This window comes from Echiichthys vipera, assembly GCF_963691815.1.
Source record: "Echiichthys vipera genome assembly, chromosome: 16".
Lineage (NCBI taxonomy): Eukaryota > Metazoa > Chordata > Actinopteri > Perciformes > Trachinidae > Echiichthys > Echiichthys vipera.
In genome coordinates, this window is record NC_139841.1 from 24,250,485 (window position 1) to 24,271,647 (window position 21,163).

Below are 21,163 nucleotides of genomic sequence, written 5' to 3' on the forward strand. Positions count from 1 at the left end.
GTCTTAGTATTATATTCTTAAACTCCTAATATCCTTAAACTCACACGACTCAAAGTGACCTATCACTGAAATGCACCTTTCTCTCTCTTGCACATTAAAATCCACACATCATATTGTAATATAGCGTTTATCTGCGATACTGTACTTTTATTTTATTGTTGTTCATATTTTGTATTTTATATTTAATCTTATTTTTAGTACTTCCTCTATCTATCTATCTATCTATATATCTATCTATCTATCTATCTATCTATCTATTCCTTCAGCATTGAATGTTTTCCTGTTTGTTCCTTTTCTTAGTACCACCGAAGAGAGCTTGAGTACCACCAGTTGTACAAGCACCACAGTTTGAGACCCAGAGCTCCAGATAATGCCTAAAAACATTTGTAAATATGAAGAAATGTCTTATTTCAGAGCACAAACGCACACTTCCTACCAGCTCGATGGCGGAACCAAAAAGCGGGAGGTAAATAGTAGATGCACCCGTTGCTTGACGGTAGCCCGAACTCGCGCATGCGCAAATACATCAAAACACAGGAATACAAAGAGGGGTGACCGCAGCAGGAGGATATTTAAATAAAACAATGACTTATCGAGTAAGACACGTCTTTATAAAAATATTAATAACAGCATAGTTTCTTCTGTATTAACATGGACGCCGTGAGCCAAAGTTAGCTAACGTTAACGCTGTACGTCAGAAATAGTTTTAATATGAATTGTGTGTGTGTGTGTGTGTTTCAGGTGTACGGAGGCTCCAGTTGAATCTCGGTGAGGTATGGACAGCGTTACCATGGCAGCCTCCGGTGGGGCAGCGGAGGACATGGAGGGGATCTGTGTCATCCCGGATTTGAGTGCCATCAAGACCGAGCAGTCGGTGGGTGCGGGCCCGGACGACCCGGGCACCCAAAACGTGGCCATGGGCATCAAGTTCATCCTGCCCAACCGCTTCGACATGAACGTCTGCTCCAGGTTTGTCAAGTCGCTCAACGAGGAGGACAGCAAGAACATCCAGGACCAGGTGAACTCCGACCTGGAGGTGGCCTCGGTTTTATTTAAAGGTAAGCCACTTAGCATTGTTTGTTTACTGTTTTATGTTGTTATTTATTCTTTTTTTTTTTTTTTTACTGCCTTTAAGTCCACAATATTTGATATTATTGGTTATATATATATTTATTTATTTTAATTTAATTTTATATATTTAAATTTGCATTTTTTTTGTTTTTTTATATTTTACCTTAAATGTCATTTTTATTTGCATTTTTATATATATATATATTTATTTATTTTTAATTTAATTTTATATATTTTAATTTGCATTTTTTTTTAGTTTTTTTTAATATTTTACCTTAAATGTCATTTTAATTTTTATTTGAATCAATTTGAATTACCTTGTTGTGGAAAGGTGGCTCGCCTTTCTTACTTTCCCTTTTTTCCACTCTATTTTATTTATTTTTTTATTTGTTTTAAATTGTTTTAAATAAAACAAAATTAAATTATATATTTTTTATTTTATTTTAAATAAATCTATATGTTTTAAATATTTAATTTGCATGTTTTTAATTTCTTTAATATTTTACCTGAATGTCATTTTATGTTTTATGTAAATCAATTTAATTTACGTTGTTGTTGTTGAAAGGTGGCTCGCCTTTCTTACTTTCCCTTTTTTCCACTCAATTTTTTTTTTTTTTATTGATTTATTTATTTTTAAATTCTGAATGAATTTACTTTTTGATAGAAATGTATCAATAAGTTTATATTTTTTATTGATTTATTTATTTTTATTTTTGAATTATTTTTGATAGAAATGTATCAATAAGTTTATATTTTTTATTGATTTATTTATTTTAAATTCTGAATTAATTTTGATATAAATGTATCAATAAGTTTATATTTTCTGATTAAATTAAATAAATATGAAAGAAATTAATATTTGAGAAATACATTTTATTTAGTAAGATACTTTTTAGGTTAAAATAATTGGTTGAGTTTGGAAAAATAATAATAATAAAGGAATAAAAATAGTAATAAATGTATGACAGAGGAAGCTGTTAACTAACAATGAATCAGACCCAGTTACCCCATTCTTTTAAGTTGTGTAGTATTATTATTTTCTGTATGACCATTTTTCTTTTTCACCTGTATGAAATAAAAATTGATATCAAATAAAAACAGTTTAAATCAAAGAATCACGCTTTGGTTATCTTGTGACATGATGTACGAGGCTGTAACTTGCGTGTGCTTACTAACCGCAAAAATCTCTCTCTTTCAGCTGAGTGCAACATCCAGACCTCACCTTCCCCGGGTATACAAGTGCGCCATGTTTACACGCCGTCCACCACCAAACATTTCTCCCCCATCAAACAGTCCACCACGCTCACCAATAAACACCGGGGCAATGAGGTTTCTTCCACACCTCTTTTGGTGCATTGTAAGTACCCGAGTCATTAAAATGTCATTTAATGAATTGTATCTAACGTGAAGTTAATCTATACATGCATGTTTTCCCTCTCAGCTCTGTCCATTCATCAGCTTGCAGCCCAGGGGGAAATGGTGTTTCTGGCCAGCAGGATCGAACAAGGTAGGCTCCCCATCTGGGTCGTCACACGGGTATAATGCGTCACAGTCACGCAGCGGTGAAATGATCTTAAGCAGAACTCATAACCACTGTTGTTTAGGGCTGCAACTAACTAACTCCTTTCCTGGGCGACTGTGGCTAAGTGGAAGAGTGGATCGTCCTCCACTCGAGAGATTGGCGGTTAGATCCCCACCTCCCCCCGTCCACATGTCGAAGTGTCCTTGGGCAAGACACTGAACCCCCAATTCCTCCCCGTGCTGCGCATGGGTGTGTAAATGTGTTGTGAATGGTTACATTACATTAGATGGTCTGTAGATGTCCACTCCATCAGTGTGAATGTCTGTGTGAATGTGACATACACTGTGAAAGCGCCTTGAGTAGTCAGAAGACTAGAAAGGCGCTATATAAGTACAAGTCCATTTACCATTTACTTCTTGATTGGTTGATAATCATTTTGTCTATCAACTGACCACAATTTCCCAGAGCCCATGGTGATGTCTTTAAACGTCTTGTTTTGTAAAAAATAAAAAGATGAATGAGGAAATACTCAAATTTAAGAAGCAGGATCCAGATAATAATTGACATTTTTGTTGGGAAAAAATGATAAAACGGTCACTTGATTTTCTAAATCGCTGTCGTTGTTGGTGTTACTATTTCACATATATCACATGCTAAACAAGAACTGGTATTCGAGTTTTATAATGTAAGTAATATGTAATTATACTGTCTAATGTTGTATCACACCTACATCAAAGACTTTGAAGACAAACTAACAAACGAGCGAGTCTCGCTCAGTGCACTCCTGCAAAGAACGATCAGGTACGGTGATGAAAATGTAAGTAGTGACGGTGTCGTCTCTTTATGTATCCTTTTAACAGAGACTGTGATCAACCTCCAAGATGAAGAAGGCTTCACCCCCCTGATGTGGGCGGCTGCACACGGACAAATCGCTGTGGTCGAGTTTCTTCTCCAGAACGTATGCAAAAGTAGATGTGTGTCTCAGATCTCATGGTTTTATTATGTCAGAGCGTGCTCTTAAATTCTGTGTCGTTCTTCTCCGTAGGGCGCGGACCCCAACCTCCTGGCCAAAGGGAGGGAAAGTGCATTGTCGTTGGCCTGCAGTAAGGGCTACACTGACATTGTGAAGATGCTCATTGACTGTGGTGTTGATGTCAATGAATATGACTGGGTAAGAGTACTAAGCTTTTGTCACATGTTCACTAGACGTAGTTAAGTTGCATATGAGAGAAAATATATATATATTATAAGGGAGATTTTTCCCTCACTTTGTGCTGGAGGTTAAGTGTTCAAATGTATAAAATGAAGCCCTGTGGAGCCGTCGGCCTATTTGGTTGTGACGTTCCCTCTGTGGGTTTCAGAATGGAGGAGCCCCTTTGCTGTACGCTGTCCATGGGAACCATGTGCGCTGTGTTGAGATCTTGTTAGGTGAGGACACGTCTTTTACTGAAACTAACACCTGTGGTTAAAAATATCCATCTGTATTACGTCTAGGATAGTATAAACAGCAGTTATTTTGTGTTTTGGAAATGCTTTGTGTTAGGTCTAACATGTACAAAAATAAAGTTTTGGTACATTTGTATGTCTTCCAGAGAATGGTGCTGATCCTACCATTGAGTCGGATTCTGGATTCAATGCAATGGACATGGCTGTGGCTATGGGCCACCGGAATGGTAAGTGTCAATTAAACACACAGTGTGAGACGAAATTTAAAGGTATAAACCATACACACAGGCGGAGCGGATGTTTGCCTGAAGTGGATAAGAGTTCTTTCTCACAGCTTTCTCTATTATTTAAATGGTCCCTTTAAACACAGTCATTCGGGCTGGGTATCATTTCAAGAGTTAAAGGTACCAGGACTCTTGCAATGAGACAGATACCGATACACAATGCAAGTTACACAATGTACTTAATATCCACTATGGCACAACAGTGCACATTTACTTTTAAGTATTTTTATTTAACTGTGCAATGGAGGATGACAAAAGTAGGATTTTCATTGTGTGGTGAACATCTGTTTCTACTGTACATATGACAATTAAAAATTAATCTTGACTATCTGAACTGCCAGCTCTGTGAACTACAGCGTGCTCAACACAGACTGTATGAGTTGTAGCTGCTGGGGTAGTGGGCCAATCACACGCCGCATTAAATCGAAGAACGATTGTGGTGATTGGCTGTGAGCAAAACCACATAAAGAGCTCTATATTTTGTAGATCTTGGTACCAAAAGGATTGAAATCATGTATCTTTTGACTGGAGATGTGTACGGTCAGTACTGAGTTATTTCAGTCGATACCTTAAAAAGGTGTTAAGTACTGATACCCAGCCCTGAAAGTCACGTCTACTTAGAACCTCCCAACCACCACAGCCGCAGCATATGAGTGGTGGGTCATATTATAGAGAATAATATAATTGAAATAAACTGAAAACTAAAACTATTTTCACTTATTTTCTACTCAATAAAGTGACCTTTCATCCTCATAATGAACCCAGAAGTGAGAAAAGGGAGGACTTCCTCTAAATGCAAACGCATGTCATGCTGTAATGTGATCCAAGCAAAAATCAGTTGTTGACTGCGGTAAAGAAAAATCATGAATCTCATTTTAGTCTCTCTTCTGGGAGTGAAGGATGGGGAAGTATTCACTTTGAACTGCACAGCTCTGTACAATAAAACACCTTGTTTCCCTGCTTAGTTCAACAGGTGATGGAGGCACATTTACTGAAGTTACTGATGGGGATCAGGGAATGAACTGCGACACTTGAGGAAGACAAATGACGAAGGGGCGACGCTGGGCTCTGGACAATCACGTAGCACGCCCGCGCATTACTCAGTTGGAAGGGTGCACATGAAGGTTTGTGCCGTGAGTTTTCGATTTTGAACGTCTTTCAACGAAATTTACTTTTTACACTTTTTCACGTTGGACGCGGAGTAGCAAATCTGATCTGACACTGACAGATTAAAAAAAAAAAAAAAAAAGAGTTCACTACAACCCAGCATGCACTGCACTCCACCTGTAGTATGCTGCTAAATGTGCAGTGCAGTGTAGGATTGAGTTCGCTTTAACTGAGCATAGAGGTTTTAAGTATTTTATTGTTATCACTTTTCATGCCACCACTGGCTGTTCCATCCTTTCCCCGTCATGGAAGTTTTGTTTTTTTCAAACTAACTTATTAACCTCGATAAGAAACCGTTTAAGTAAAAGAATATTAATGTAATATGTTGAATTGCCTCATGTTCATACCGTCTGGTCCTCATAGTGAGCACATTTCTAAGGCTTTTTTTTGCTCTTATGAAGAAAACAGTGGATTCATTGAAAATACATACTGACATACGTATGTGCTGTGTTTGTTGACCCTGAAGATCTTTGTTGGTTGTTTTGAGTTTATTTATTTTAATGAGTTAGACATTGTGTTGTAATGTGATAAAATTCTCATATTGATGCAAGTTTGTTTCCGTGTATCGTGATGCTAATGTCCACTGATGTGTCGTGACTTTTAAAAGACCTCGCACCTCATTTAAATGTCCCACTAGGAGTGGTGGAGCTGCTTGCCACTATATAAGGGTGCTTGTGTTTTATACCATAAGTGGTGTGTCAAGAAATAACTTGTGCTGACCTCAGTATCACCCATCATTCTGTACAGATATTTATCTGATTGCAAGTCGACAAGGTCAAACCACTGTTTATAATCACTGATATGAAGCTGTTATTTAATTAAAATATCTTTTTAAAGTGCATTCATAAGAGTCACGGTTATGGGGAAAACACACTTGTATAGTAGCTGTAAAAAACTGCTACACAGATGCCGTTTCCTTGTTCAAAGTCTTAATATCGAATGTTTCACGTGTCCAAATTGCATCAAATTAGACAATGCACGACCCTGTGTCCCCGGCAACACACCTGCCAAGTGTGAAGTACATCGAATGAACAGTTCTTGAAAAATACAGCGACAGACAGATTGGTGAATGTCATGTCTTAGTCGTATCCTGTATGTGTATCTTTAGAGTATACGAGAAAGTACTTTTATTTATAGGTACGATGCAGGTAATTCAGTCTTGATCCAAGCAGTGAGAAAGGTTTTCAAGCGAAGCGCTCCTTTAACTGAACTGAATAAAAGTGTTAACACTCTGGTCAAAGATCCAACTGCACGCTTGATGATTGACGACAGAAGGGCAACTCCAGTATTTGAGCTGTTGTAAATCCTACTTGAGGAAAAGAAAACCAGCAAAAATGAATATTGACAGTAGCAAAGGTTTATTCCAGATATGGTGGTTTGAGTGAGGCCACAAAGAATTCAGGTTCAGTAACAAGGAGGAAAAAAAGATGTACAGCGGGAGCATTAAACACCACATTTTACACACAGTCTCTCACTCTAACTGGACACACAGAGCACAACAAGCATTTGGAGAGTCTAGTGGAGAAGAAGAAGTGGAATCAGTACTTTAAAAAACCTTACACTACAAATACTGCTCCTCCTGGTACTACTCTAGAAAATTACTCAAAAATAATTCACTTGAGGAGTTAGGCAAGTACTTTGTTCGGGTGTTGCACGTTTTACAGAAGGCTCGCAGCCAAAAGCTGACAGATTATCCATCTTCTCTGGTTCTTTAACTATCAACTTTCCACCTCTCGAAACAGACAGAAAAACATCTTGTGCCTCACATGGTCCTGTCAAGTTTTGACACTCCAGAGAGTCCCATTTCCTCTAGTTAGCCTCATCCTTGGATGCTTCGTCGAAATTCTCCACCAGATCTGAAAACAACAAAAGATTCAGTGGTAAATGGATTGAGATAGGGTGAGAGCCGCGTCCATGTGCACAAATGACTCGAGAGGTGCCAGAGCCCCGTTCAGGAAAAGCGTGTTTATCCGAAACGCGATACTAGGTGTAATGCAATCCAAATGATTTGCTCATCTTCCCCCTGCTCCTACATAGAGTGCAATGTGCGCGACAGATGGGGTCCTTCACAACCACCGAAAGCAGCTGTAAAAATTATGGCGTAAAGCATCAAAAAGTTGGCTTCAATTACTCTGTGAAACGTGAGAAATCCGCCTTTGAACGATTTGGCTCAAAGGGTCGAGGGTTAAAATGGAAACAATTCAAAAACTCTTGAGTAAACATGTTCCTTCAGTGGAAGAACAAAAAGGAAACTTAACTCCAATAACAACATGATGGCGATGGCCGTTAACCTCAGTGCCATCGGGCTCCGACTGCTCCTATTGCCGAATGCATGTGTAATCGTTTGTTACATTTGCGAGAACCGGGGCTACGGGGAGAGCAGTCCTGGGAAAAAACTGGGATTATTGTAATGGCAACCTCATGTGTTTGGCCTATTTTCCTCACAAAGAAAAGCAAACTGGATCTTAAGATCTTATAAACAATGGAGCATGAGATTCAAACATGTCCCTGCGTTGCACCATCACCCTCAAGTCATTGATGGATCACCTTGCTTTGACCCCTTTCCCAAGCCCAAAGAAAAACAAACCTGCGGTGGTTATTAACCGAGAGAAAAGGAAGAAAAAACCTCAACCCTTAACGGACAAATGTGAAGAAGCCTTTCCAAAAAAAGGCTTCGCATGAGTCATGCTTTATCTTGAGTGTTGGAACAGACTTCTGTGCGTGAACAGTCGAGCGTAAAGCAAGGTGAGACATTTAAGCGCTCACCTGGAACGTCGTCGTCTTCTTCTTCTTCTACTGTTGCAATCGGCGCTTTTCCATCTGCAGCTGCAAGAACAGAAAACATCTGTGAGACGCCTGAAGAGTAGTATGAATGGTGGCCAGAAGCAATTACGGTTAAATCCTGAGGGAAGCAGAGACTCATCTCTTTAAACAAGTTTGACTAAACAGAAAACACAGCTATGGATCTGTAGTGCCTTCGTATCCGGCCCCCAGAGACCCGCAGGACTGCAGGTGATCTCTGCCGACATTACTGTCTTGGAGGCTGTTGCAGGCTCTGTTTTAAAGTTAGAGTTTAGATATTTATATCATGAAACAAGTTGACCTAAGGCAACATTGGCACCAACTGTGTAGTGCACACTCCAAAGTACATTTTGGTGATAAAAACGGGTTCTATGGGTACTCACGAGTCTCCCCTTTACAGACACACCCAATTTACCTGCAATGCCGTTTGGGGCAGGCAGTTTTGGGGTTGTGGATTCAATGAGCTCAACTGTATTCATGCGTGATAATGTCGGTCCCTGTAGTAGCGACTTCATTGTAGAAAGACCATTTAAAATTAAATGATTTCCCATGTTTTCAGTGTCTGTTCACACTGATAAAGGCTAATAAAAGTATCAATTGTGTCATTGATATTCGTATTTGAAAGTCTGGCCCTTACAGTGCCTGCTTAAAACAATTCTGTCTCTTGTACAAATGTAGTCGATGACCCCAGCCACAGTGTGCTACATGCACATTTCTGACTTTATCCAACATGTTTGAATAAAGTTAAAAGGTTGAATGTGGAAAATAAGCAGAACACTGCCATCTAGGATCTCAAGATCGTAGTCGCAACAACAAAAAAAATGATTTGGGCAGCCAGCTTCATTTTCAGAGTGTGTCAAACGATCAGCCTGCACCATGCCGACTGATAACCATACACAGTAACGCCAAATTTTGACTTATAAATTAATTTTACAACAGTATTTATCGTTATCGATTAGCTAGCTAACTCTCAACTCAAAATTATTCCTTGTTTCTGTGGCATAACAGACAAACCTGGCAACCTGCAATGCCGGCAGCTATTGTCTAGTACAATGTAAACAAAACGTGACAGACTCATTCTCACACCTGTCAAAAAAAAATTTTTTAAGTATTAATTCAGACTAAATATATTTATTAATTGAAGAGCAATACTTTCATTCTGTACCCCTCAAAACGCACCGTGGGTGTATTATTCTAAAAGAAAAATAGATATAGCTTTTAATAAAGATTCTACATATTCAGCCTTTGAATATGAATAGTTTACTGACCCTGTTTGGGCAGGGCCTCAGCGAGTCTCCTGAGGCTCGTCAGGCTGTCGGCTCCCAGCTGGTTCAAGATGCCCGGCAGCATCTCTGTCAGCTGCTTGGTCTCAGCATGGCCAGTGATGGTGAAAGTGTTGGCAGCGAGGGAGGCCTGCACTTTGGGATTGTTGAAGTGGATGACTGTTCCTTGATTTGTAAACATGTTGACCTGTAACACAACGTGATTTTACAGCGTTGGCATAATAACAAGCAGTGCTGAGGCACAGTGGGACAAAGCTGAGATGAAAGATTATGCCTACCTCCTCGATACCGGAGATATTGTTGACGCCGAGTTTTTTTAAGGAGAACTGGAGCTTCTTGTCATCTGCGGTTGCTGTTCTGTGCACGACCTTCTTCTTTCTGCGAGCACTTCCCTACAGGGACATTCATACAAACACATTTTGTGAAAACCTCCAGTTTTTTTTAAATAATCTATGAATGCATCCTCTTTTGTATACATAACTTGTAGGTAGATTATGGGGCTTTTTTTTGTCCTTAAAGCTGATTCCCTCTCTGGCCCACAGTACACGGTTGACTTAAATATATGCAGCTGTGTAACACAAATTATAGATAAAATTGTTGTGATATAAACCAGGGATAGGTTAATAGTTTAACTATCATCGTGTATGCCCTTGTTTTTACCGTCACAGATAAAATGCATGTGGCATAACAGGCTATTTCCTGCACGAGGCCAGTAGAGCGATTGCTACAGCGCTGTGAGATGGGCTCAATTCTACTGTACAAACAGGAGAAACATGCAAAAACTAATGATAATACAACCACCAGCGTGCTTGTACTGTTATCGCATGATTTATGTGTTGAAGCTTGAATCCATCGTTTATAGAAAGTTGGAGTGAAACAAAGTTGAGAGTCCAATCCCAGCCGTTCAGTGTTGGCTAATGTTAAAACCATGTTGCTAGTGTTGTCGTGTAGCATGCTGTAACTTTGGCTGAATCCAAAATGTCAACCCTCCGGACTTCAGTCATACATACACATCTGTGACGTGACGTGTTCAGTGTCATCAAGTCTAGCCTCTGAGGGCGAGAGACTGCAAGGCAGCTGTTAGACAGGCCTCCAGTCTGTTTCATTCGTTGCTGTGGAAACGTCCGAGCGACAACCACATGTACGCAGTAATCATGCCAAAACGTGCCTGTTGTTTTTAAAGACATATATATTTGGCATTACACTAAACAGATTTTATAGGTCATGCTTAAATGATAAAATACATTTTTATACGTTGTGTATAACGTCACACCCATATTGTAACAAATTGTGGGTGGTAAAATCAGTGAAGTCTGGTGATGTATGTCCCCGTGTATACTCTTTAGAAGTCCACAAGAAGTCTGGGTAAGGCCCCTTGTGGATTTGGACAGCCTTCAGAACTTCAGACTTGCCGGGAACGCACCCGCAAATCTGCGAGTCTGCAAGTACGGTGACCCAACGGGTGGAAGAAGAGTCGATTAGTTCCCAGTAAATATCAAATAGTAGTTTTGCTTATAATGTCCATCATCCCTAATGGAAACTACCTAGATGTATAAGTCTGCACCGCCGGACATCACAGCCTTATGTCAGCAGATTACCAAGGATCTAAATTCTCTTTCACACATACAGTGTATCAGGTCATCGCTTCTCTTCAGTCGGAGCATTTCTTTTGACAACATGGGGCCAGACCTTGAAAACGGAGCATGTCTGAAGCATTAAGAAACAGCAGAGAAAGCAGAAAGCTTTCATGTAACCTGTGTTAATGTGTTTATTTAGTCACTTACCTTTCCGCCGATGCGGACCTGTGCCTGCAGTTTAGCAAGTTTTTCTTGATTCATAATTGATTCTTTCATCTAAAAAAAAAGTACATCACATATGATTATGTTAGTGTATCTTCATACTGACAGCCCCCATTGTTTAACAAACTTTTTAAACACATGTTGGATATTTAGCAAATAACTGTAATACTGCAGTATTGTACATCTTGCAAACATTATAATAACATGAATTAAAACAGCTAAAAATAAAACGGTCAAGACAGAAAAACATGTTTGGGTTAATTCAGAACACTTGATGTGGTTGCTGTGGCATCAAGGCACAAAGCACACCATGCAAGTATGGAGATAAAATGGCCATACTGCAATGCACTAAAAATAAAACATCTGTTACAAAACAAAGTGGAAATCTTAGTTGTCTGACGTCAAATAACAAATTGAGGCTTTAGTGATTAGCGCTTGGTGTGACCTGGATCGTTTATGTGCTGACAGGAGGCTCTGATCTGAGCAAACACAGTCTGTTGGAAAATCTGACGCACGGGACGAACAATGGTTTACACTTTTAGTGTGTAAGGGATAATGGAAAGAGAAAACGGACGATGGCACGGTGACAAAAGTCAGGTGAATGATTTATCGTCTTTTCCTTCCTTTCTGTAACTAGTTGGCTGCCCCATCGTTCTTAAAACTTCATTGCACATAATGTCAACTTCATTACTAAGAATTGTTATTGTCCCGTTTGGAAGTTTCTGTTGAGCACATGTGCAGAGGGCCAGAATATTAGAAACAACTGTCGATGTAATGCACTAGGGCTGGATGTTCTGGATGAAATCTTTAATCTCAATATACGGGACTTCATAGCCTAGATCATGATATAGCCTGCTTTCTGGTTAGTCAATAAATTAATAGTCTATATTCAATAACAACATGGTATAGTCTATTTAGCATACTCCTGACGATGTGTATTTTGGCGCCCTACTAGGCAATATGACGGTTTGGATAATAAGACCAAAACTGCAATTATCAACTGACATTTTCGGAGAGGTTTGAATGTGTGTTAACGTGTTTTTTATTGTCAATTTATACGACGTCAACGTGTGTTAAAATAAGAATCACTATATAGTTTCTATTGATTCCATTCAAAGGTGATACATTTGGATAAAGTCTCATGCTGAATTATCGCCCGGCCATCAATAATAAACATAAAGTAGAATCATTATTAATTCATGGGCAGACTTGTTGTGTTTGATTGAACTAGTGTGGACAAGCAAATGTATGAGAAGACACTTGCCCGTATAAATGAAACTATAAACTAATTTAAAAGAAAACACACAAATAACATCACGACCACACCAACATTTACATCAAGTCATAGCGTTGCATGCAATAGTAACAGTTTCCTAGATATTGCCAACTTGGCATGATAAATAAGATAATGTTGGGGTCTTTTTTTTAAACAATATCTGGACGCAATTTGGATTCTACTTGTTTATATGCATGTACTCATCCTTGTTATCCTATAGGCCTTTACAGAGTTGTAAACATACTTATTCTAATTGTGTCCAAGTCTGATTCCTGTTGCAGTGAATGACAACTAAGAGGAAGTTAACAAGGACCAAGGCTGTTGCCTAGCAATACAATTCCATTAAAAAGGGTCTATTTCCTTTGTTTTTACAGGCCTTTGTTTTGATTGTGCATGCTACTTGGCATTTATGGGTTTTAGTCTCCTTGACTTGTGGTTAAGATGAATTAGGCATACTTGCACCTTTCCTCTCCCACATGAAACACACACACACACACACACACACACACACACACACACACACACACACACACACACACACACACACACACACACACACACACACACACAGGTAGAAGAGACTTTGGAGTGGGTGTGGTCGTCAGCGTATTCAAAGCAGTAAGTAGACGTTTAAAAAGGCTGTCAGTGTCAAATGCGGCTAAGTTAGGTTTAGCTGCGTTAAGCTAACGGTTCCCCTTTATCTGATGTCTGTATTGTGGACAACATGCGAGGGGAGCCACATGACATAAGGCTGTGCTGGGCCAAAACTCACTACAGGTAACGACAGGTAGTTTAAAGATAACGTTTACGGGCTAATTCAGCCAGCCAGTGTAACCGAAACAAGGTGTGGTTTAGCTTTTAAAGCAACAACTTGTATGCTAAGTTTAGCTAGCTTCTTTAGCTAACTGTGAGCTAGTGGAGTGGGCGGCCTGTCACACACACACACACAGCGTCAGTAACGTTAGCTTCAAACCCCGGCAGATTTCAGCCATCGAGTGAGAAAAGGCTTTCGTTTACCTCTTGCCGTCGGTTCGGGGGGAAACAGTGCAGGGAAGAAGGTATTTAAAGCTCCTCACTGACCTGTAAACTAACAGCAGACACATGCGGGAAGCAAGATGGAAGCGAGAGAGGAGGCAGGAAGTGACGTAGGGCATAAAGCGCAATGGAGTGGTGGGTTTTTGTTGCCCCGAGTGCATCCTCGCAGGCTCAAAGTACAATTTTGATGTACTTGTACTTTACTTGTTTTTGCTATTTTAAATATGTTCTTCATTTCAGAGGGATATAGTACTTTTTATACCTCTACATGTATTTGGTAACTTTAGCCCCTTTACAGATTCTGATTATTAATACATGTTATCAACAAATTAAATAGCATATATTGTTTATGCATTAAGCTACACAGCAGAATATAAGGTAAAAAACAAACATAGCCCTACCTTTATCAGCTGCAGCATTAAAGTTATATTAACATTAAAGTTTGATGAATTCCTTTATTAGTCCCGCGAATGGGGAAATTCAATTTTCACTCTATTATTTTTTTTTTTCATATTACACACACAAAATACACACACATGCTCAGACAGGACCTATATACATGCAACCAATGGAGAGATGTTAGAGCGAGGGGGCTGCCAGTGACCGGCGCCCTGAGCAGTTGGGGGTTCGGTGCCTTGCTCAACAGCACCTCGGCAGTGCCCAGGAGATGAACTGGCACCTCTCCAGCCACCAGTCCACGCTCCATTTATGGTCCACACGTTTTGAGGGATACTGGATTAAATTATTGCTTTTCCAAATAAAAATATTTGTCTGATTTAATTAATTTTTTCAAATTTTTTGACGGGTTTGAAACTGACTTTCTGCCACTTTCTGTTTACATTGTAGCAGTCAATAACTGCCGGCATTGAGGGTTGCCACGGTTGTCTGTTGTTTGGTGCAGCTACTGTAGGCTGGCACAGGTGAAATAGAGTTTGCCAATCCTGCAGCTGCGTTATTTTTCCCAGCAGCTGAGTGAGCGGAGACAGACAAAAACCAGAGTCAATATAGGCCAAGCATTCACTCCATGGACTGAGATAAAGGAGTTCAACTGCATTAAAACGCACGCCGAAATGGCTACATTTCCCCTTGATCGGTATGCTTACTTTCATGTTTTCTTAGCTGTAACAGCTACGGTAACGGTCAGTCAAACTCCTCTGCAATACTTGTTTTTATGGCGTGATTTGCCGGAGCGGACGGGTTCAAACAGGCTCAAACAGACTCCGGTCTCCTGCAGGCAACTGGGCAACAAACATGGCAACCCGGCTGCTGGAATTATTTTTTGTTGTTGCGACTACGATCTTGAGACACTAGATGGCGGTGTTCTGCTCATTCTCCATATTCAACCTTTAATCTATCAATAATTAGAATATAATAATAAAATATTCTGAAATGAGCCCTTCTGCATAATAAATACTTTTTGTACTTTAAGTACATTTTGATGCTAATACTTTTGTACTTTTTGTAACATTTTGAATGTTGGACTTTTACTCCTAACAAAGAATTTTTACAGTGTGGTATTACTACTTTAACTTAAGTAAAAGCTCTGAGTACTTCTTCCATCACTGATCAAATGTAAAGGTTTAACCAGGGAGCTATAGGTTGGGGTCTATGGATGCCCCAGAGACTAAATTCAATTTGAATTGTTTAATGCATATTTAAATATATATATATAAGCTGCAACTTGTTTATTTTCTATGATGAATATGTAAATATGTATGTTTTTATTTTGTGGTGTGTAAGTATACATATGCTACAAATAGTAATCGAAAGAGTTAAAGATATGATGTAAATATGAAACCATTAATTATGATTTATATTATAAAGTAATGAAAAAGGGGTGGGATTAAATAAGGTTTTTGATTCTTCTTATTCCTTTCTTATTCCTACCTTCAGACATGTTAAGTTAATATTGTGTTTTGTTCTTTTAGCTTTTTTATTTACATGTTTGAAATAAAGCATTCATTCATTCATACAGACCCCTAGAATGTGTTACAATCAGATGAAATCAAAATGACATTTGGCTTTGTTTAACACCACAAATTAAATAATGATGTAATACATCCATTATGTACACCTTTTAATGATAAAAAGCATTCATTCTGATTAGACAACAAGCATGCCAGGCTATCCCCAAACAAGTCTGTGCAGCCCGAACCTCTGCTTATGTCACCTTTACCATTTGCTTCACTGCAAACATGGATCGCCTGAACATGATTCCTGGCATTTACCTGCAAAATGCTACTAAAATCGACATGTACAAACAGGAAGGGGTGTAAAATGAACACAAAGAAGCATGAAGTGACACACCAAACCACAGAGAGGTGTGTAAATAATAACAGAAACAACCACAAACAGAAACAACCATAACGTCTGTGTGTCTTACTCCTGTGTGGTGGGGCCTTTTTGCATGTCTGTGCTCAGGGGCCCATTGTCTCATAATCCACCAATGACGCTTCCTTACTTAAGTAATTACTTTGCCAGATCTCTAAGAGGGTAATGCTTGAACTGTGACACATGCACAAGCACAATATGCAGAGGTGTTTGAGATGGAGTGGAAAGTGAACTGATTGCTTGCTGAAGTAAGGATTGTACTTGTGTAGCCTATTTTCAGTGCTCTTCTGTCAGGTCATTGTGATGTAATGCCAACTATAGAGCAACAACCCCCTGTTTTCCTTCCTGCAAACTGCAGAATTGGAAACAGGAGGTGTCCTCGAAGGACCTCAATGTGAGAGGTGTTAGTAGGTGGACACCTCCAGATGGTAGGGCCAGATACACAGTAAAAACAATGTGTCCTGCTGATTAGAAGCAATAGTATGACACCCTCGTCCTGTTCATACAGAAGTCCTCTGGGCTCCAGATATCATGGCTGATGGGATGATTATCAAAGGATCGAACCTTTTGTTCTATTCTGGGGATGACATAAACACTTTGCAAAGGGCTCTGGAATAACTTTTGTTGCATGCATTTTCGGCACAATATTCAGTTTAACTCTCCTCAAGTCTGTAAGCACCTCAAAGAGAAGACAGTTCAAAATCAAACCAATCTTCCCACTACTTTGCTTGCTTGTTTGGTAAAATAGTCCACTGCTGATCAAACAAAGCACAAGAGGCTCAGGCAGCTGATAATAATCCCTTTAGATAGATCTATAGTTTGTTACAAAGTTACAATAGACGTGGACATGTTAGGCACCTGTGGAGAAGTCAGAAGGCCCTTGCTGGGATCACACCAACAAGTCCTCCAGGGTGGAGGACAGGTTGACACTACCGCTAAACCTCGAAACGTGCCTATGGGTCGTAATAAGCTCCTTGATCAAACGACCTATGTGGTCATTTTTGGGTGGAGGACAGGCTTAGATCACACTCATTTTCAAACTCAGCCTGCAAAAGGCAAAAAAAGAAGATCCTTTTGCTCTATTCTCCATAAACCACCTAAGCACATCATATCCAGATGTGCACATGACACTAGTCTCCCCATCAAAAACTTACAGTATGTGACCGTTTCACCTTCTGTCCTTCAGTCTAGGTTCAACTATTATGGTTTAAGTGGAAAGGTTTTGGTGAAAAAGTAAGAAGAGTGTGTGTGTGCGCGACGTGTTGGGTTAAACAGAGGGAAATGATATCAATGTAAACGCTCTCTCTAACTTCAAAAGGATGTATCACCTCGGATCATCTTTACTCCAGTAGATCCAGTGTGTGTTTGTCTTGCAACGTCATTGCATTCTGGTCCAGTGAGAGTGAGACACTAGAGAATCTGAGGGTGTCTGTTTCTGTTTGTGTGTGATGTAAGATGTCAGCCATACAGTGAGTCTAAAGAAGCAGTCTATCTTCGTTAATTAATTAAAATGACACATATGCATTGTTTTTATTTTTCCTAAACATATTGTGTAAAAAACAAACAGACTAAATAAATAATGAATGCATTTCCACTATAATGCCCTTACAAACCATATGCATAATAATGAAGATGAGGTGATCACTTCTTTTTCCTGTTTTGTTTGTGTTATTATCATACGCTTCCATATGAAGCACATATTTGCACAATAAATTGCACTCACCTCACACTCACATTAATACAATAGCATAAACCATACGCATGCTCTCTTTTAGACAACATAAAGTTTTAGGTAGGCATACAGATACAATACATGCAAATACAGACACAAAGTCTAACTTAAATATATACATTTATACATATAAATGTATAATAACAGTTTCTTTTTCCAGCTTTATTTATACCGAGGGAAATTATTGTTCAACAGTTTCAATACAAAGGTGAGAAAGGATCAGAGTGACTTTAAGCATAAAAACATTAATCAAATCAAAAGAAAGCTAACGTCAAATGAGTCAAACAATAACTAAGTGTGACAGAGTGCAAAAGACATTGTAGTTAAACGTAGGTTTATACAATATACAACAATACGCAGCGTGCAGTTTAGCAGCAGATTGAAATAAAATAAGTACAAACTGAATAAGTGATAAGGAGCGATAAGTGAAAACAGTGTTAAAGGTTTAGAAGCATTTCTTACTAAACTAAGTGAAAGTACAACTGAATAAAGTGATGAATTATCAGACGCTTCCATATGAAGCGAATATTTGCACAATATATTGCACTCACCTCACACTCACATTAATAAAATAGCATAAACCATACGCATGTTCTCTTTTAGACAACAATAAACCTTTAGGCAAGCTTACAGGTACAACACATGCAAATACAGACACAAAGTCTAACTTAAATATATGCATTTATAAATATAAATGCATAATAACAACAGTTTATTTTTCCTGTCGTGCAGTTTATGGACCTTTTTGATGTTTGTTGTCTCTGGCTCTAAATAAGGGTCTGACCTTTAATGTAGGCCTCATATTGTATCCATATTCTGCACAAAAATATGAACACTTTTATTACATGTTTGTGTCACGTTAAATGACTCTTCGGAAACTGTTATTGTTTATTATTATTATTATTTATTAGAAAATGAAAAAAAATACAAATGTAAAAAAGACTTGCTTATACGAAAGTGTGGAGCCAGTCAGAGTTTGGTTAAGTAATAAAAAATAATATTTAAAAGTATAACAAGTGATAGCACAAACTGTAAGCTCAATATGGCACTACGGCAGTCCAGAGCCATGTTATTTTTTAATATAAATATATATTAAATAAGATATTGAGAAACCCGACCACTGTCAAAGCGTTTGCGTTTGTCTCCTTCAAGTGCAAGAATTCAACCTGCAACACGTTTTGTCATTAGTTTTGCATTTCAAAGCATCCCCGTTAAATTGAAATGCAATTGTAAAATATTAAACTTTTTATTCAAACTATTTTTTATTTAATTTAACTCTGGATGAATGTGATAGTTTTCATGCAAAGCCTCCAGGCTCTTTCTTTTTCCTGCAGCACAGAACCTTTGCTGGTGCGGTACTTTGTCTCGCCTCTTCCATGTGATACACACTAATCCCATGCCCCGCAGACCCCTCTCTGACGGGCCGTGCTGGTGACACTCGGGGGGTTTAGTCAGAGCAGGAGGCCGAGCAGAGCAGAGCAGAGCAGGGATCGCGTTTAACCAGCTAAGTGCTTTCTTTCTGGGTAGCGTACGCGCCGCGGCACGGAACAGGCACCCTCGGATCGCAGAGGGGGAATTTAGAAACACTTGAGACGCGGTTTACCACACATGCGACGACTGCTGCTGCTGCTGCTGCTGCTGCTGCTGCCGCCGCTGCTGCTGCCGCTGCTGCTGCTGGATGTGTCGTGATGCTGGCTCAATTTTCTGATAGTGTCACTCACATCAGGCTCAAATTGAATAGTTCTGGCTCTGCAAACTTCACTTATTTAAATTCAAATAGGCTCATTTTGATTTGGAGCAGCTCGTGTCCTAACTGAACTAACTTTTCGGACATGTTCGTGAACCATTGTATTTTGGTTTCTGCTGGAGAAATAAAGCGTCCAACTGAGCAAAATCCATGTGGTGCTTTTTTAAAAAAGTGGCGTTTTAACTTCTTTATTGGTTAAGTTTGAAAAAACCACAATGGAGTCTTTTAAAACATCATTGGTTGAGTAGAGGCTGACGCAGATCCACGCGCAATTCACACGGACTGCTTATTGATTATTGTGCTTATGATAAGTGATGACGCAAACCTATTGGATTCAAACAATAACAGTTACTCTGCAACAGTTACTCCGTGTCTGCATTTGTGAGCGGCACTGATTCACTTTAATAATAAATACAACGCTATTAACTGAATTATTAAGTAAGTCTGATAGTGTGTGTGAGTGTGTGTGTGTGTGTGTGTGTGTGTGTGTGTGTGTGTGTGTGTGTGTGTGTAACTTGTAGAGGTTTTTCATCAGATTGTATTTTATCCATAGATTAAAAATGAATTGATTATAATTATATCTATATATCATTAATAGATGTAGAGTATACTGAGTTTCTTAAATGTGATAGTGCAGACTAGTGTGTTATTTCAAACTGAAGTGATGATTAATATATAAAATACAGCCCTGCCTGCATGGGTTCATATAAAGGGACATAACAGTGTTAGCAGAAATTACAGAAAACATTATTTTATTATTATTTTTCACCTCAAAAGGTTTCTCATTAAATTAACAGCGTTTGCATGTAAAATATTTATTATTTATTATTATTTAGAGCTCAGTTTCATTTAGAGCTTTATTATGATAGGTCTGATAAACTCTGTATTACACACACACACACACACACACACACACACACACACACACACACACACACACACACACACACACACACACACACACACACACACACACACACACACACACACACACACACACACACACACACACACACACACACACACACACACACACACACACAGCTGTAGCAGTTTTGAACTTTTATGAGCCATAAATCCAGAAATGTGTGAACTGTGACGCGGGTTCAACACTAGATGGCGCCGCTCCAATGGGAACCTCTGAGAAGTGACTGCAGGGCCTCACAGTCACAGTAACACATCCATCACCCTGGAATAAAGTCATCCCAACCTTATGAATAGAGTTTTATTAGAAGTATAAATGTTGTTTGTTGTTAGTCGCATTTGTGAAAACGGGCTCCTCTGTTTAGAACAGAAAAGGTGGAAGTAAAAGTTTGTTAAAGCTCTTATTACTATTGTTATTGTTATTTGATGAGACCCAGCCGAGTTGGATGTTTGGTAAATATGCTCGCTTTGTTTCAAGTGTTTTTGCACAAAATAAAACACATCAAAAAATAGGAGCACGTGCTGTTTTTTCCAAAAGGAAACCACTTGGAAAAATAATCATCAGCCGACCATAGAAACAGTCACATTTAAAGTGAAATGAACGAATTAAATCAAAGTAAAATATCCTCCACATTCATACTGAGTTACCTCACTTTTACTCATCTAATGAGTGTGAAACGTGGAGCTACCGATACACACAAGTGTTTGAGCTCCTCGGGTTTTATTTAGGATCTATTTTAATAT

General features: G+C 38.9%; 2 protein-coding genes across 3 annotated transcripts; one reads left to right on the top strand and one right to left on the bottom strand.

The window, feature by feature from the left end:
• Positions 1–536: 536 nt before the first annotated feature.
• On the top strand, positions 537–6,321 carry ankra2 (ankyrin repeat, family A (RFXANK-like), 2). Its single transcript, XM_083929240.1, has 9 exons — positions 537–596; positions 742–1,058; positions 2,270–2,428; positions 2,513–2,578; positions 3,454–3,551; positions 3,639–3,764; positions 3,955–4,021; positions 4,186–4,266; positions 5,289–6,321. The coding sequence occupies exons 2-9, from the start codon at positions 776–778 to the stop codon at positions 5,342–5,344; spliced, it is 936 nt and encodes a 311-aa protein (XP_083785366.1). The 5' UTR covers positions 537–596; positions 742–775; the 3' UTR covers positions 5,345–6,321.
• Positions 6,322–6,825: 504 nt separating this feature from the next.
• Positions 6,826–13,790, bottom strand: btf3 (basic transcription factor 3). 2 transcript variants are annotated; one of them, XM_083930329.1, is made up of 6 exons: positions 13,731–13,790; positions 11,360–11,428; positions 9,854–9,967; positions 9,561–9,762; positions 8,257–8,316; positions 6,826–7,346 (listed from the first exon to the last, which is right to left on the bottom strand). In XM_083930329.1, exons 2-6 carry the CDS (start codon positions 11,426–11,428, stop codon positions 7,300–7,302), a joined length of 492 nt encoding a protein of 163 aa, XP_083786455.1. In that variant the 5' UTR covers positions 13,731–13,790; the 3' UTR covers positions 6,826–7,299. The 2 variants fall into 2 exon arrangements, with proteins under 2 accessions (XP_083786455.1, XP_083786454.1); XM_083930328.1 differs by having other exon boundaries at positions 13,668–13,779.
• Positions 13,791–21,163: the final 7,373 nt, after the last annotated feature.

Excerpts from the sequence above, each read along its gene's own strand:
- btf3 (XM_083930329.1), bottom strand. The coding sequence starts at position 11,428 with ATGAAAGAATCAATTATGAATCAAGAAAAACTTGCTAAACTGCAGGCA. Across the intron at positions 9,968-11,359 it reads AGGTCCGCATCGGCGGAAAG|GGAAGTGCTCGCAGAAAGAA; the intron begins GTAAGTGACTAA and ends ATGTCCCTGTAG. Across the intron at positions 9,763-9,853 it reads ATATCTCCGGTATCGAGGAG|GTCAACATGTTTACAAATCA; the intron begins GTAGGCATAATC and ends GTTGTGTTACAG.
- ankra2 (XM_083929240.1), top strand. The coding sequence starts at position 776 with ATGGACAGCGTTACCATGGCAGCCTCCGGTGGGGCAGCGGAGGACATG. Across the intron at positions 2,429-2,512 it reads CACACCTCTTTTGGTGCATT|CTCTGTCCATTCATCAGCTT; the intron begins GTAAGTACCCGA and ends TTTCCCTCTCAG. Across the intron at positions 2,579-3,453 it reads GGCCAGCAGGATCGAACAAG|AGACTGTGATCAACCTCCAA; the intron begins GTAGGCTCCCCA and ends TCCTTTTAACAG.